The following is a 16,640-nucleotide window of genomic DNA, read 5'->3' as shown; positions in this document are numbered from 1 at the left end:
AGAATGCAAAAGGAATGTGTCAACTGTTACTCACTCCAAAGCTTTCAAAGCACGTCACTTCCGCCCTGATGACTCTGCAGTACACGCTTCATAAAAACATTAACGAGTCACTATATCTGTATTAACGCCTGCAGTAGCTGACTGGTCACATCTTCAGCCTGTCAACTCCTCTAATCAGTTCCTCTACATCCCCACTCCCAGCTTCCCCTGTGTCGTTCTCCTCCAGCTAGGGCCGATGAACTGAGTCCCACACTGTAATGTAGCATATCCTGGGATGAAAATATTAAATTCCATTTCTGAGTGAGTGGTCAACCGCTGTGGAGTAATGGTTAGTATGCCTGACCGTACAATGACCTGGCTTAGTTCAAATCCTATTAGTCGCGACGCTGTTATTCCCGGCGTGACTCCTCCTCTTTGCTTACGTCTTAGGAAGTCAAGGCTCTATAAAGTCTAGGTACTGTCATCCTCTGAGGAGTTTAGTGCTGAGAGGAATGCGGTTCCGAATAGTCTAGCGCGGTACTGGAGTGGGAGGGGACAGTGACAGCGGCAGTCTGGAAGGAAGTACAATCATACTGAAAACATTCGCCCAGTTTACGAGAGCAGTATGCCTATTAGTTTCATAACGTATTTTTGGCGAGATAGAGATACAACCATTCGTATTTACGTGTTCAGAGAAGGAAAGTATTGTAGAAAATTTTATTTATTTATTTATTTATTTATTTATTTATTTATTTATTTATTTATTTATTATTTATTTATTCTGGTGAAGTTAAGGCCATCACACCACCAGAAATACAAATACAATAAAATAAATAAAAAGAAGAATCATAATAAAACTACAATAATATAAATGAAAAGAAGGATCATACTATAAAATTTAGTGATTAGTAGAATTGAATTAAATTTGCAAAGTAATCAATTTAAATATACTGTACTGCTGAACTCACTTGAGAAGTAAAACTACTTTATTTGTGTTTTAAGATATCACCAACAAATGATTTTCACATGACATTATAGGAATATGTTTTCACGATACCAATCACACATATTCTAAAATTCCAATAGAATAAAACCAAAAACTTTTCCACAGCATGTTTCCTTAAAAATGACTTTTAACGGTGAAATATTTAATATGAGTAATTCATATAATATTAACATAGCTAACATCAGGGAGATGTTTGAGCAAAAATTGCAACAATATATTTAATATATTAATAACAAAATCACATAGGCGTAGGTAAACAATATGTATATGAAATATTAACACACTACTACGAACTGAAGACTGCATATTTTTGGACGATTAATACTTCCCACTCCGCTCGGCTTGTCTGTAGTAACAAAAGAATCTACCTGCAACCCCCCCCCCGCACTGATGGCAAGAATACCTCAGGTCCCAGCGCTAAACTCGTCGGAGGAAGACAGTAGGTAGTATCGTTCGCCATTTTTGTTCTTTCGTTGCCGAGCTACCATACGAGGGATCTATTTGCATACCGTTAAACATTGTCATGTCGTAGCTCCTATGATAATAAATCAAACGCACTGTAATTCAGCAAATAATTGAGCAGAAAATAATGTCTTCGTGTGCTTTCTGCGAACGCCAACGAAAGAGCCAAAATGGCGGGCGATTATATTAAGTATTTATCGAGCCTTAAGAAATGAATAACGTCTTCATCGGTGAATCACAAGACGCACACGTTTAAATGTAGCCGACCTGCAACGCGATTGGCTGCCGGAAATTAGAGCGACGGGACTATAGTTGGAAAAAGTTCTCTGGTTGAGGTTTTTTGGATGTTTTCCCCTCGACCAATTGAAGCGGAATTGCTGGGTAACTTTCGACGTTGGACCTCGGATTCATTTCGCTATCATAATTACACTCCCCCTCTTTCATTATCATCTCCGTTTCTTTCTAATATTTCGGACTTGCTCTGATGTAGATTCGGCTGCAGGTCGCCACCGAACTTGGACATCATGGTATGTGGTCATTAGTTCCTGGTGGTAGTGCTATGTATCGTGGGCTCTTGTCTGGTTTCATGGTAGCTCGTGGGATCGAGGTTGAAGAGCTGTGGTGAGGCCTACATGAGAAGGTAAACGGATTATGCAGGCTGTAGATGAGTTCAGAGCTGCCTGCAGGGGAATTAAATTATGTTTTACAGAGACATTATTATGACGTAAGGCGAGAAAATGGCGGGTTACTGGCGGCCAACTTCCTGCGCGGGCTGTTAGAGGTGCGGCATAGTAGATCCTCAGTGATCATTCTGACGAAGAAACCATTATCCCCGTCACCAAATGTTGGGACAAATGAAGTTTCATATGTTACAAAAATCATATTTTGCTACTAGAGATCGATTTTCCCAGTCCTATATTTAATGACACTGTGCTGTATCTTCGATGAATTGAAATCTGTACTATGTACTGCAGGAAAAGATGAAGGGTAAGAACAAGCTGGCGCCACGGCTGTTGGGCGTGACCAAGGAATCAGTACTGCGCCTGGACGAGAACACGAAGGAAATCCTGAAGACATGGCCGTTGACAACAGTGCGGCGTTGGGGTGCATCGCCCAACACGTTCACCCTGGACTTCGGAGACTACTCAGATCAGTATTACTCTGTGCAGACGACAGAGGGCGAGCAGATCGTACAGCTCATCTCGGGATACATCGACATCATCCTCAAGAAACAGCAGGCCAAAGATCACCTCGGCACCGAAGGCGACGAGGGCTCCACCATGGTGGAGGACACCGTCATGAGACACAGGTACATCTTGAGCGCTGGGTAACGTCAGTGGGCATTAAGTGAGAACGGGTGTTGGTGCCACACTTGTAAGACATAAAATAGGAACCCTACTTTCGAAGCAGCCGTAGTAGCAAATACCTTACTATAACAATACCGGACAGCTAGTAATTTTACGTGCGAACGACGCTGGTGCTGCTACCTAGGCGGCCGGTGTGGTGCTACTCGTGAAACAAGCTTTAATCGACTGCAATGTATATTGTTGCTGGGCTAGTTAATAGTTTTATTAATTAGTGCTGTGTTAAAATGTCAGGGTGTCTATGTGCTGTTTATAATTGCTACAATTACAGCATTACAAATTGCTCCAAATCGTGCTTTCGATTTCCGAGGGATCATAAAACGTGAGTCAACAACATTCTTTAGTAGGCCTAATTCCTTGGTCTTTGTGTTGATAGAAAAAAACAAATTGGCTTTTTTATCTAGACCTAATAAATGAATAGAGTTAAAATGTATCGGAAATTTTAAGGTTTTATCAAATTAAGTTTTATTGTTGTCCACGTGCCTTTACTAATTATTACAAGCATCAGATTACTAGCAATTTTATCTTTGCAGTTGCCAGCAATGCGTATATAAAGCATTATTGTAAATTCATTCCTAATATCAGAATTGATTTTGTCTCACTAAAACAAAGAAAAAATATGTAACAATTTTAATTACGGAAAGTAATATGAAGTATGTAATATTTCTCATAATATGCAGCTTTGATATAAGATAATAATTTTACATTAAATATTAATCAACTTTTCTTAAGCGTTTCATATATTATTCCACATAGTCGCGACGCTGTTATTCCCGGCGTGACTCCTCCTCTTTGCTTACGTCTTAGGAAGTGAAGGCTCTATAAAGTCTAGGTAGATAGTATCGTTCGACATTTTTGTTCTTTCGTTGCCGAGCTACCATACGAGGAATCTATTTGCCACACCGTTAAACATTATCATGTCGTAGCTCCTATAATAATAAATCAAACGCAATGTAATTCAGCAAATAATTGAGCGGCAAATAACGTCGTTGCGTGCTTTCTGCGATTGCCAAAGAAAGAGCCAAAATGGCGGGCGATTATATTAAATATTTATCGAGCCTTAAGAAATGAATAACGTCTTCATCAGCGAATCACAAGACGCACACATTTAAATGTAGCCGACCTGCAACGCGATTGGCTGCCGGAAATTAGAGCGACGGGACTATAGTAACTCACGTTTTAAACAATAGTCTGAATCCTGCTATGTTAATATTTGTATATGTGGACGTAATTCCATCCCGCTCCGCTAGATGTCAGGTCCGCGATATTTCGCACTCACGCCAATGCTACTAGTATACAGCTGTCCGGTATTATTATAGTAAGGTATTTGGTGGTAGTTCTTCAGTTAATGGGTGTTAAGCATGTTGATATATACAAGAACCATTCACTATCACAGACTATCTAAGGATCAGCTTTCTTTATTGTGGCAGGATTTTTTAGGCTGCAAGAAGACAGTTTTAAATGCTATACCTGCTACACTGCTGTGGTAATAATGTTGCAGGGCGAACATCATGCAGCACGAGACCAGCAACCGCAGTTCAGTGAATACCGAGTCTTTGGCGAAGAGAGTCTCGATGCATGCAGGAGTAGAGGGTGAGTTCAGGCCAAAGAAGACATACTACGAGTATCTTACCATTACAGAATTTCACTTAGGGCAGTGATGTCAAAGCAAGAGCATTTTTCTGACCTTGACGTCGTGCGCGGGCAGCAAGCGCTAAGTATGGAAACAGGGAAGGTTGTGTGTATGAATAAGCAACCTGTTGGATTAAGAAAACAGTGGTGCACAAATTTCAAACAGAACGTGAAATTTTATGTCGTTCTTTTTATATGGCTTCTTTGTGTTTGATATTATCTATACTGGGTGTTCAGTTCAAAATGTGTCTTGGCTCGCTGTATGCCGTCATGTGGCTAGCTGATGAGCCTAGAGAATTCAATCTTCCTACACTTCCGCAGCTCAGGTGTATAATCTAAGAGGCAGAGAAGTTGGCTAGCAAGTACGGCGTTCATTCTGAAGAGTACGTGCCGATACGTACGGTAACGCCGGTAGTGGCAGGAATGTGAACTGTTTGGAAATACGTACTGTCGGGATATGGGGAGAGGGTTAAGACGATTACTTACGTATTTGTTGACATTAACTTCGACGGTCAACATGGACACGGAGCATTTGATTTGTGTTGTGGAATGTTACCGTACGCAACCGATGATAACAAATACCCTGCGTACGACTTGCCGGCGCAAAACACAGTTCGAAAGAGGTTATGGTAGCACACAGACCGTACAGACCGCCATCTGTTGCTACGACGTTCAAGTTATACCGTACACGTTCTCAAGTTCAGATTGAAGAACGCCTTAAATAATAGGCAACTTCTCTAACATATAAGCTGAAACTCGCTTCAAATCGGTGACCCAACAACAGTGACGTCATGACACACTTTGAAATGAACACCCAGTATTGTCTGTAAAACAAAAGTACTAATACCAATTTCTTAATATTGCAGTTGTGTTTTAAATGTTAATAACATAACAGAGATTAAGAAGAAATATTCACATAAATTCCATAGTAGTACAACTGTACTGTACTAAATGGATGAAACACATCATTTATAAAGAAAGTGATATCCCAAAGAAAGACCATTAAAATTAAAACTTACATTCTTATAATGCACTTATACTTCTCAGACAAATCTAAAAATTAACATGGATACAGTTTAATAAGTTCTCTTTCCTTTATCTATTGAACCAGTGCTGGCCATCCCTGTATATAGCTCGACCAAGCGGCATATACCACCTCTTTCGTCTGTCTCTTTCCTTTCGGCTGTAAAGCGCTCAGGCTCTCCTGAGCTCTAAAGCGCGCGCTTGCACCTATGGGCATCAATTGACATGACTGACTTAGGGCTTACTAATGCATAGTCCTAATGTTCTTCGAGAAAAAAATTCTAATTGAATTTTATTTCGTATTTAATTATCTTCTGTTCTTAGCACTTGACTATTTATAATGTTTTTAGAGAGTTGTTTAATTAGTTTTATCTATTTTAATATTGCGTTTTTTATTATTTTTATTTTTGAAATTATTCATCTATTTTTACATTACTGTATTCTTTTGTTTCTAGCTGAGTGGAAGAGAAGGTCTGATGGGCTTAACTGAGCCAGAATGAGTGAGTGAGTGAGTGAGTGAGTGAGTGAAATATAATAAAATAAAATAAATCTTGTCCCTTGATCCACCTGATTCGGTAATGTTCAAGTTGCTTTCTTCCTTCAAACTACTCTCTGTAAGAAAACTATTTTCAAAGAATCAAATAACATGACTTATAATAGGACTAACTAGAAGTGGAACTGGACAGAGTGATATCCCACATGGACTGGCTTTGCCTCATTTTTCTTCATAAGCTTTGATTCAAATCAAAGTTTCTGCCTTCTTTTCTCCTCTTTTATCATAGTTGGAGAAAATGGACAATGCATCACTACGTTTCATCACTTCAGATGTTGTCACGTCAGCATGGGCTATCATGCTCGTTTTCTCTTCGCCACAACTTCAAATGATTCTGTCAGTGTAGCTGTTATACGAGAAATGAAGTCATGGCAACAGGATACGAAGAATTAATGTTGCAACGCCATCAGAAAAGAAAAGGATAGAGAATTCATAGACATAAAGGAAGAACTATTCCCCTCTGTCCACTCGCCACTTCTGGCATACTTTTTGTCTTCATTTTTTTTTAGTTCTTCAGAAATGAAGTTCACGTATTGGTCTAACACTTTTTTTGCATTTAATTAAGTCGCAGTCTTTTAATCATAAATATGTCATACATGTTTCTGTATAAGAGTTGGCTGTGCCATTCGTGGTTAATAGAATAAATGGCTTTCAAATGATTTCACAGCAACATGTCTTCATGGTTTACAGTTGTCACACACTTTTTACAATTATGTAGTCTCTGCCGACCGAACACTTGATTGTTCCATCCTTAACGTCATATTGACCTAGCAGTTATCAAGTTTGCCATCGGATCCGAGGTTTGCGAGTTCATCTCCATCCCAGGACGATAAGATTCTTATTTTGGCTTCCTTTGGAAGTGGAATAAAGCTGAATGCCATAAATATATGATACGTGAAAGGGATTCTGTCCTTGAATGACAGGGCTCCAGACAAAATTATTGTTCATTTCCTTGCCTAAGTTTCCTAATTTTGAGTATGAAATAAAGAAAATGATTGCTCTATCTACTTTAAGCCAGGTAGGTTTAATAACAAGTATTTTATCTATAGGTTTTTCTGTTTTGGCTTTTTTTCATTTGTTAACTCATTCATCCTATGTGATTAATTGAAGAATATGTTAAAATTTTTCGAATAGAAATTTGATTTAATAAAAACTAAAACATAGAAATATAAATAATAATAATACTTACTTACTTACTTACTGGCTTTTAAGGAACCAGGAGGTTCATTGCCGCCCTCACATAAGCCTGCCATTGGTCCCTATCCTGAGCAAGATTAATCCATTTTCTATCATCATATCCCACCTCCCTCAAATCCATTTTAATATTATCTTCCCATCTACGTCTCGGCCTCCCTAAAGTTCTTTTTCCTTCCGGCCTCCCAACTAACACTCTATATGCATTTCTGGATTCGCCCATACGTGCTACATGCCCTGCCCATCTCAAACGTCTGGATTTAATGTTCCTAATTATGTCAGGTGAAGAATACAATGCGTGCAGTTCTGTGTTGTGTAACTTCCTCCATTCTCCTGTAACTTCATCCCTTTTAGCCCCAAATATTTTCCTAAGAACCTTATTCTCAAACACCCTTAACCTATGTTCCTCTCTCAAAGTGAGGGTCCAAGTTTCACAACCATAAAGAACAACCGTAATATAACTGTTTTATAAATTTTAACTTTCAGATTTTTTGACTGCAGACTGGATGATAAAAGCTTTTCAACCGAATAATAACAGGCATTTCCCATATTTATTCTGTGTTTAATTTCCTCCCGATGAGGGGTGGTCCTCCAGCTTGGGGGTTGGGCGAAGGGCTAACAATCCATCGCCGTAAAAAACAGCTTGTTACGAATCCTTCAAATAATAATAATATATTAATTAAATTAATTTCCTGAAAAACCAGAAACCTTGAGATGTCTTTGTTGGTTCTGTTATGCGACAGTATTGGTCTCTGATGTTAAAATTTGGACATAGTAAAATTGGTGTACTTATTGTGACTCTTAACAGAAGTCTCAGATTTTCTTTCAGTATACATACTGTATTTATTTATGTGTTTACTAGCATTCCTTCATATCCAATAAACTGATTCTTCACGGTTTCCCCACATTCTCTTCTCCCTCTGAAGAAGTTCGGAATTCCTCATTCACATTCTAGCAGTTGAAGTTGATTGAAATATTAAACTCTTAAATAAAATACAAATTTCATAATAATAAAATTATTATTACTAAATTTTCATATATATAATTTATAAGGGCTTATAAAAAATGCAATGACGCTCTTGTTCTTGTGTTCTAAACGCTCTGTACATGCCACTGCTTTATATTTCAGGAAACCGGCCACTTGGGTTAGGGCACATGGGAGATGCACAGCATACCACCACGAGTGGGCGGGCAAACCTGGCCCATGGACTGTCCACGGTAAGAACTACATTTTGAAATAGTTTGCATGCATTTTGTGTATTAGGTTCTTTCTTTATAAAAGTAAAACATATTTCTTGATCATGTTATCTACTGTTCCTGTATAATTCCAGAGTTTCGCAGTATGGTACTTTTAGTGCACCACTTCACCTTGAGATGGCAGCTTCATACCATAAATTTTTGTCATCATCATCATATTCCAGGCATGAAATTAGGCCATTGTTGGCCTGTTTCGGTTCCAGCTATACAGGATCCAATAGACGTTTCTGTGGACGTCCAGGTCGTCGTCGTCCTTGAGGGTGGTATTTCAGCATTTCTTGGGGTGTCTGGCCAGCTTCCATACGAGAAATGTGTTCAAGCCATCTGTTTCTGTATTCTGTAATTTTTTCTTCTAATGGTTGCATGTTGAGTGCCTGCAGTATATCCTCGTTCCTCTTGTGGTCCAGAAGTGTGTATCCTGCAGTTTAGCTGCTCTTAATCTGCTGATATCTCTTTGTTTCAGAACCCAAATTTCGCATCCATAGAGGAGAGTTGGTAGTGCAAGGGTTTTATATAGCTTTATTCTGGAATGTCTCTGTACTAAACTTGGTTTTAGGGTATGGTTTAGCAGTCCTAATATTTGTAAAAATTTGTTAATTTTTCTGCTTACATCATTCTCTCCTTCGTATGATATATTACATCCTAAGAATGTAAAGGAATTTATCTGTTCTAAAATCACATTTTCAACAACAATTTTGCTTTGGATTGGGTTTGTACCTTCAAATGCCATTATTTTGGTTTTTTTCTGGTGAAATCTTCATGCCATGTTCTTCTATGATTTTGTTTAGTTTAAATATACCCATCTGTAAATTGTCTTCGGAGTTTGCAACTAATACTTGGTCGTCCGCGAAAAGAACTGTGTTTAGTCTTATGGAACTTGAAACTTGAATTCCTAATTTGTACTCCTCACACCAAAGACGTATTATTTTATCCATGTACTGTACTGTATATATTGAAGAGACTTGGTGACTTTTGTCTTCAGAATAATTTATAAATTTTTAACTTGCACATTTGTTTTATGTGTTGTGTATTCAGTTAAGTTTAATTACTTCAATACAGTTATAATTAAAGTACATAATCCACAACTTATTGTTGGTAATCTGTAAGTTTAGCTGAGAGAAGAGGGGGAGTAAAATAAATTACTGCATGGGGGCGACATACATCCCAAATACGGCTGGGTACGAGACATAGAACTTATAAATGATATCATTCTTCCTTCCGTGTCTCAGGCCATGTGACTCATGATCTTAATCAGTTTGTGAGTCATTCTGAACCTTTCTTTCTATTTTAGTATGTAGGTTATGTATTTTTTTAAATTCAGCCGTTTTCCATCCTTTAAAGATGATGTTACCAAATTCAGTCTCTAATAATACCGTAATTTATTTCGTACTGGTAAATTTTCAAGGATGCCCATATTCCGGTAATAATCTCACTACTTTTTATTCAGCCATTTAACATTACCTTCAGACTCCATTGTGGTTGGATTGACTCCAGATTGATTGTATGCCTATAGACAAAATATTATATTGGTTGCTTTAATTCGTTATTTAATGACACTGTATCAACTGCGAGGTTATCTAGCATGGTAGTGAGATGGTATTTGGTGAGACGAAGCTGAGGATTCTCTGTTGAATAACCTACCATCCACCAGCCTAGAATATGTAGTACGTAGTTATTCTCCAATACATAAGGATTTTTACCGAATTTCCTCTCTAAATGATGAAACAGTCACTCCACCGTAACTTGGAACCCATAACTTCATTGATAAAAACAAAATATGCCATATGAATGAGAGTTTGTTGGGAATGGATAAGGAGAAATGAGGCATTCAGATTCCAACTGACCTCGAATTTTGAGATAGATGTACGACTGTGTACTCCTGCCATTTACCTTTCATACGGTCAGAGGCGTATACTGGTTAAAGGGTTTGGGCTACCGCTGACCCTATTATTACACAAAATATATCTAACAATTACTTTAATTTTAATTACTATGGTAAAACTAATAATACAAAATTATTACATTATGTTATATTATAAACTTTTTCTTTTGTAATTTCCTTGGGCTACCGCCGGTAGCCCCGGTAGCCCGCAAAATACGCCCCTGCATACGGTGAAGTATCATATTAATTGGGATATGCCAAAGCTCTCATATTCCACAGTGAAAATTAGTCCTTAGTGGGAAAGAAAGCTTTCTCAGTTAATAAATAAGTCCCTTACTATATCCCAATTGTGTGGGCTATTGTTTGCGTCCACTGTAAGTTCATGGTGTTGTATTCAATATGATGTCGTCCACTAACACTTTTATTGGACATTTATATTGTTCCTCTTTGGATTTGCTTAGTAAAAATTAAAATTTTCGTTTCAATCGTGTTTAAATGATTCATATCAGGATATATAAATAAAGAAAACTCATCATTATCCCATTTTTTTAAATTTCTATATACTCTGTTTAACTAAACAACAGAAAAACAGATGAACTACTAACGACAAAGGCTCAAGAATTTGCAAATAAATTTTAAGTGTCGGTACCACATTTAACAAATCCTGAAAAAATGAAGTCTTAATGTTAAAAATTCGCAGAGCTTTAAAAACAAACATAAAATGTCATTTTTCTCAAAATGAACTTCGGTTGGAATCTGCTGTTATCATTCTCAGCGCCTCAAATACCACTTCACTGTCCTTTACATCTCCTGATTGTTAGAAATGTTCAGTAATTGATTGCTTGTGTGCAGGTACAGCAGACAAAGGTCACCAGCGTGTTGACTGAGCCACAGAAGGCTCTGCTGAGCACCATCAGTGCAGGCCATGAAGTCATTGACACAGTTCAGAAGGACCTGGACACAAGGGCACAGCTACCTGAACTGGGCTCTGATCCGGTAGGTACTGTACAGTGACCCACAGGATTATTATTATTATTATTATTATTATTATTATTATTATTAGTAGTAGTATTATTATTATTATTATTATTATTACTACTACTATGACTATTACTACCAGTATTATTACTACTATTATTGTTATTACTATTACTACTATTATTATTATTATTATTATTATTATTACTACTACTACTACTACTACTACTACTACTACTGTTACTACTGTTACTATAGTCACGACGCTGTTATTCCCGGCGTGACTCCTCCTCTTTGCTTACGTCTTAGGAAGTGAAGGCTCTATAAAGTCTAGGTACCGGTAGGTAGTATCGTTCGCCATTTTTGTTCTTTCGTTGCCCAGCTACCAGACGAGGAATCTATTTGCCATACTGTTAAACATTATCATGTCATAGCTCCTATGATAATAAATCAAACGCACTGTAATTCAGCAAATAATTGTGCGGCAAATAATATCCTCGTGTGCTTTCTGCAAACGCCAACGAAAGAGCCAAAATGGCGGGCGATTATATTAAGTATTTATCGAGCCTTAGGAAATGTATAACGTGATCATCAGCAAATCAGAAGATGCACATGTTTAAATGTAGTCGACTTGCAACGTGATTGGCTGCAGGAAATTAGAGCGACGGGACTATATTATTATTATTACTACTATTATTACTATTATTATTGTTATTATTATTATTACTATCATTATTATTATTATTATTATTATTATTATTATTATTATTATTATTATTATTGATTGTACATACAAATATAGTAGAGTAGCTGTAAATATTTTAATAGAGGTGTGTACCTCATTTTTACTGTGACAGCACTTTTAAAATCTTTTTAGCATTCTGGTTATATTATTGTTTGTGTTTTTGTTTTGTGAAGAATTTAAGATAAGGGCGCAATTAGCCATAGTAGTAGAAGTGCCCTTTTTAAATCCCACTAACTAACTAACTAACTTACTAACTAACTAACTAACTAACTAACTTAATAGAGACAATTTCGATAATATGAACAGATACACCAGACTGACCACACAATGACTGTGAGGCTGTGAACAGATACAACTCAATCAATATAAAGACTTGAATTAAATCACCAGACCGACTACAATGTTATGTCTGTATTTTTGTGCAGTCTTCTCTGAAGTGGAAAGAGACTACTCTGGACATGAACAGACAGAACGTGAGCTCACAGATTGCTGCCATGAATGTAGCGACATCACAAATGATGGCAATGCTGTGGGATACAACGGACGAAATAGACAACAGAGCAGTGGGCGCCACTGTTACAACCATCACGACGAACCTCCCCGAGATGGCGCAAGGTGTGCGCATGATCGCTGCTCTAACAGAGGACGAGAGCTCGGGTGACAAGCTGCTACAGGCTGCACGCGAGCTGTGTGTAGTATATAGCGATCTACTCAAAGCTGCCGAACCAAAGACTGCTGAACCACGCCAGAACCTTCTGGAAGCTGCTAGTCGTGTGGGTGATGTGTCGCGACAGGTGCTGGTCACCATTGATGCCAATGACGAGATGCAGGACATGCTGCCAGGACTGGCCAGCGAAGTGGCCAGCACCATGGACACCCTTGTACGCAAAGCAAAAGACATCGCCTCCACCATCGAGGACCAAGCCACTCAGGACGAGGTGCTCAAGGCTGCCACGCATTGTGAGCTTGTCACATCACAGCTTGTTGCCTGTGCCAAGGTAAGATAACAGTACGGTATTAAAATATATTCCTTTAGTATATGGAAAGTTGTTATCAGCTTCATTCAGTTCAAAGGGGTGTTTTTAATATCTTGAACACCTGTTCACTTTGCAGTCTTGAATACGCTGCATATCTTTAACTTACAGTATTGTGCCAGTTAAAGTAAGGTAAGCAAAGAAATAAAGTGTACGGTACATAAATAAAAATACATAATGTATGCCTACCTGATACATCATTCACATTTTGTTTCTTAGGAAGATAGTAACCCGTACAAAAATTGGATTTTGCATGTTTTTGCACATTCCTTGTTGTTGTCGTCGTCGTCGTCGTCGTTCGTCGTCGTCGTCGTCGTTTTCTAATGCCAGGCATTTGACAATGAAGTCATTTGACCTCTTGCACTCCAATATTTTTCAAAGATATTATCATGGCCAGCCACTGAAGCACAGATTTTGAGGTGTTCCGAATCCATTTCTTGGTTTGAGTTGCACAATGGGCAGTTAGGGGACTGATATATTCCAATTCTATGCAGGTGTCTGGCCAAACAGTCATGGCCTGTTGCCAATCTAAATGCAGCTACAGACGATTTTCGTGGTAAATCAGGAATTAACTGTGGATTATGATGCAGAGAGTTCCATTTTTTCCCTTGAGATTGTGTTATCAAATTTTGTTTGTTGAAGTCTAAGTATGTAGACTAATAAATCTTTTCACAGAGTAATACTTAGATTTAGTAACAGGTCTGTAAGTAGCAGTGCTGCCCTTCTTTGCTAAAGCATCCGAATTCTCGTTTCCCAGGATTCCACAATGGGATGGTATCCATTGGAATACAATTCTTTTATTGAGTGATATTAATTGAGAGAGCATTTTAGTTATTTCTGCTGTTTGAGATGAAGGTGTGTGTTTAGAGACTATTGATAGAATAGCTGCTTTGGAGTCTGACAATATAACTGCATTCTTAAATTTATTGATGTGGCATAGAAGATTCCTGAGACTGATGTATTTATTGTCAACATCATCAGTATCCATTATTCATATTCCTGTATTTAGGTCACACTATAACTCTCTATTTACATTTTCCTACCATTTTATTGCTATTCCACAGACTAATATTTCCCTAATATTTATCTTACATTCCTTTGATTACTCGCTATTTATGTACTAACCTTAATATTCGCCATTTCTAAATGCCATCTACAATACTATCTACCTGTTTCTATCCTTCATCAATTATTAATGGTTACTATAATTAACACTGGACAGGGACTGCAAAGAATCAAAAGTAGAATATTAGGATGCACGAAGTTGTCTTGTTGCAGGTGGTGGCACCCACACTCCATAACTCCGCGTGTCAGGAGCAGCTTGTTGCTGTGGCAAGAGAAGTGGCGCATGCCCTGTCTGTCTGCCAGGAGCACCTGCCACAGCTGGGCCAGGCTTCAGCAGAGGTGAAGCATGCTCTCCATGATATGCTGAGCCACGTCAAGTGAGTGATTCCTGCAACTTCACCCATACAGTAACTACTTTAGTATATATCTCTCATGTCATAGGTTACAATTGCATATTGTCATTGATTTTATGAAACCTTCCATGTGACAATACAGTGCATAATTTTTCAGGAAGAATAAAATAGTACAATATGCAACGAGCATGGTAGTAATTAAGACGTGAGTATGTTTATGAAACAAGCGCAAGCACGTTTCATAATTTTCATACGAGCATCTTAATTACCATTATAGGCAGGTTTCATACGACTTTTTATGCTCGACCATATTTCTAACTTGAAATTATTCATAACTATTCATGTTATTCTTATCTGACTGGGGAGCAGAAGTGACCTTGTGGAATATCTCGTAAATTGTGAGATGTGCGCAGACGCGAAAGTATTGATTTTTTCCGAGGAACAAATGTCGTTGACATTGATATAATCTAGAGAGTAAAATAAACATTAATCTTGATATAATCTTGAAATTGATTTAGAGATCGAAAAACGAGATGACAAATTGAATTTATTTGAATATTATTTACAATTAACGATAATTATTATAGTAACAGAACATAACCTTCTGCGACAGTATTGGATTTCCAGCCTCCGTGATGTTTCGCTAGTTGTCTTTCGATTGGATATCCGAGAATAATCGATACTTGCGCTTTCATATTGCTACAATGGTGTTTTCTGATTGGTGGAACACCTGAACTTTAATGAATAGGTGTACTTTAATGAGGTACATTAAAGGGCTGCTACCAGGTGTATAATTACTACATTTCGGCATGGTCGAGCATAAAAGTAATTAAATATCAACAGGCCTACACTGATCCTCAATAATGTCATCATATTCACCAACGTTTTCTACCCAATTATCTAATATTCTTATATAGGCCTATTGATATTTAATTACTTTTTTATTCTTCCTGAAAAAAAAATTATGCTCTGTACTGCCACATAGGAGGTTTCATAAAATCAACGACGATATACCTCTGCATGGGAAAACTGTTACTTATAACCCAAGAAAAATACAGTCTGATCCGTTTGGGTATGGATAATATTAATTTATTATTATAAAGCTGTTCAATTCAATTCAATCTTCTTAAAGTATCCAGCTGTTTGCTGACAACATAAAGTCCACTATAGTCCACTGTAGTCTATTCAGTTGTTGTTTTTCACGAGAAATGAGGGGTATTTTGATTGGTGTTCATTATAGATGCCTGTTGCTAGTAGCCAGAGTTGGGGTGTAGTCAATATATACTACAGGGCTGTGTCTTCTGCAACTGGTACTGATGATTAAACATAAAGCTGTTATGATAGTAGGAAAAATTTCTTGCTGGTTAATTATATTATGATTAAAGGATAGGAGTTTCCATATGTGACAATCAACAATGTATAATCTGAAAGGACAAAAGAAAATCGTAGATGATTAAAATGGCTACTACAAATCAACAGCGGGCACAATGTGTTCTTTGGTATGCTAAATTTGAGAGTGTTAAAAGAGTTCAAAGGGAATTTCGACGTGGGTATGGTGTGCGTAATGTCTCGTACCTAAATACGATTCCATAATGTTGTGGTATCGAACATTTGTAGAAACAGGTTCTATGTTAAAAAAAAACATGCAGGAAGTATCAGGAGAAACCCAATACGAGAAGCAGCTATCTCTTGGCTTGGTCCCCAAACTCCCCAGATCTAAACCCCCCCCCCCCCCCAGACTTCTTCGTGTAGGGTTTTGTTAAAGACATTGTCTATTCACAGAAACTCAGGAACATTGATGATGTGAGAGTAAAAATTACTCAAGCTTTTCAACAAGTTACCTCTCTTATGTTACAACGGACATGGGCTGAACTGCATCACCGTTATGAGTTCATGTTGAATCTTTCGTACACTACTTCTAACACTGGAATATAAATAATTGATTAAATGGCGATCTTAATTGTGTAAGCATGTGCGGCTTACAGCTGTTTCGGTGCTTCTTCACACCATCCTCAGAGCCTACTAGATCTTGGCGTCATCTCGAACTTCGCTGCCTGTTGTGTGGGTGTGTTCGATTGTTGAAAAGTGTTGAAATGTGATATCAAATAGTGTG

At 37.8% G+C, this 16,640-nt stretch overlaps 1 protein-coding gene across 3 annotated transcripts in view; it reads left to right on the top strand.

Annotated features, from left to right (window-relative positions):
* LOC138708747 (talin-1-like) overlaps positions 1 to 16,640 on the top strand; it is an 86,809-nt gene that overhangs the window by 14,456 nt on the left and 55,713 nt on the right. For all 3 annotated transcript variants that reach the window (XM_069838883.1, XM_069838884.1, XM_069838885.1), the window contains exons 7-12: positions 2,422 to 2,756; positions 4,313 to 4,404; positions 8,343 to 8,431; positions 11,205 to 11,348; positions 12,501 to 13,073; positions 14,388 to 14,551. In XM_069838883.1, the coding sequence (XP_069694984.1) occupies positions 2,422 to 2,756; positions 4,313 to 4,404; positions 8,343 to 8,431; positions 11,205 to 11,348; positions 12,501 to 13,073; positions 14,388 to 14,551 (1,397 nt within the window). The remainder of the gene's footprint in view (positions 1 to 2,421; positions 2,757 to 4,312; positions 4,405 to 8,342; positions 8,432 to 11,204; positions 11,349 to 12,500; positions 13,074 to 14,387; positions 14,552 to 16,640) is intronic.

This window comes from Periplaneta americana, chromosome 11 (assembly GCF_040183065.1).
Source record: "Periplaneta americana isolate PAMFEO1 chromosome 11, P.americana_PAMFEO1_priV1, whole genome shotgun sequence".
NCBI classification, from domain to species: Eukaryota; Metazoa; Arthropoda; class Insecta; order Blattodea; family Blattidae; genus Periplaneta; species Periplaneta americana.
Note: the sequence above shows the minus strand (reverse complement) of the source record. Positions and strands in the feature narration are given on the sequence as shown.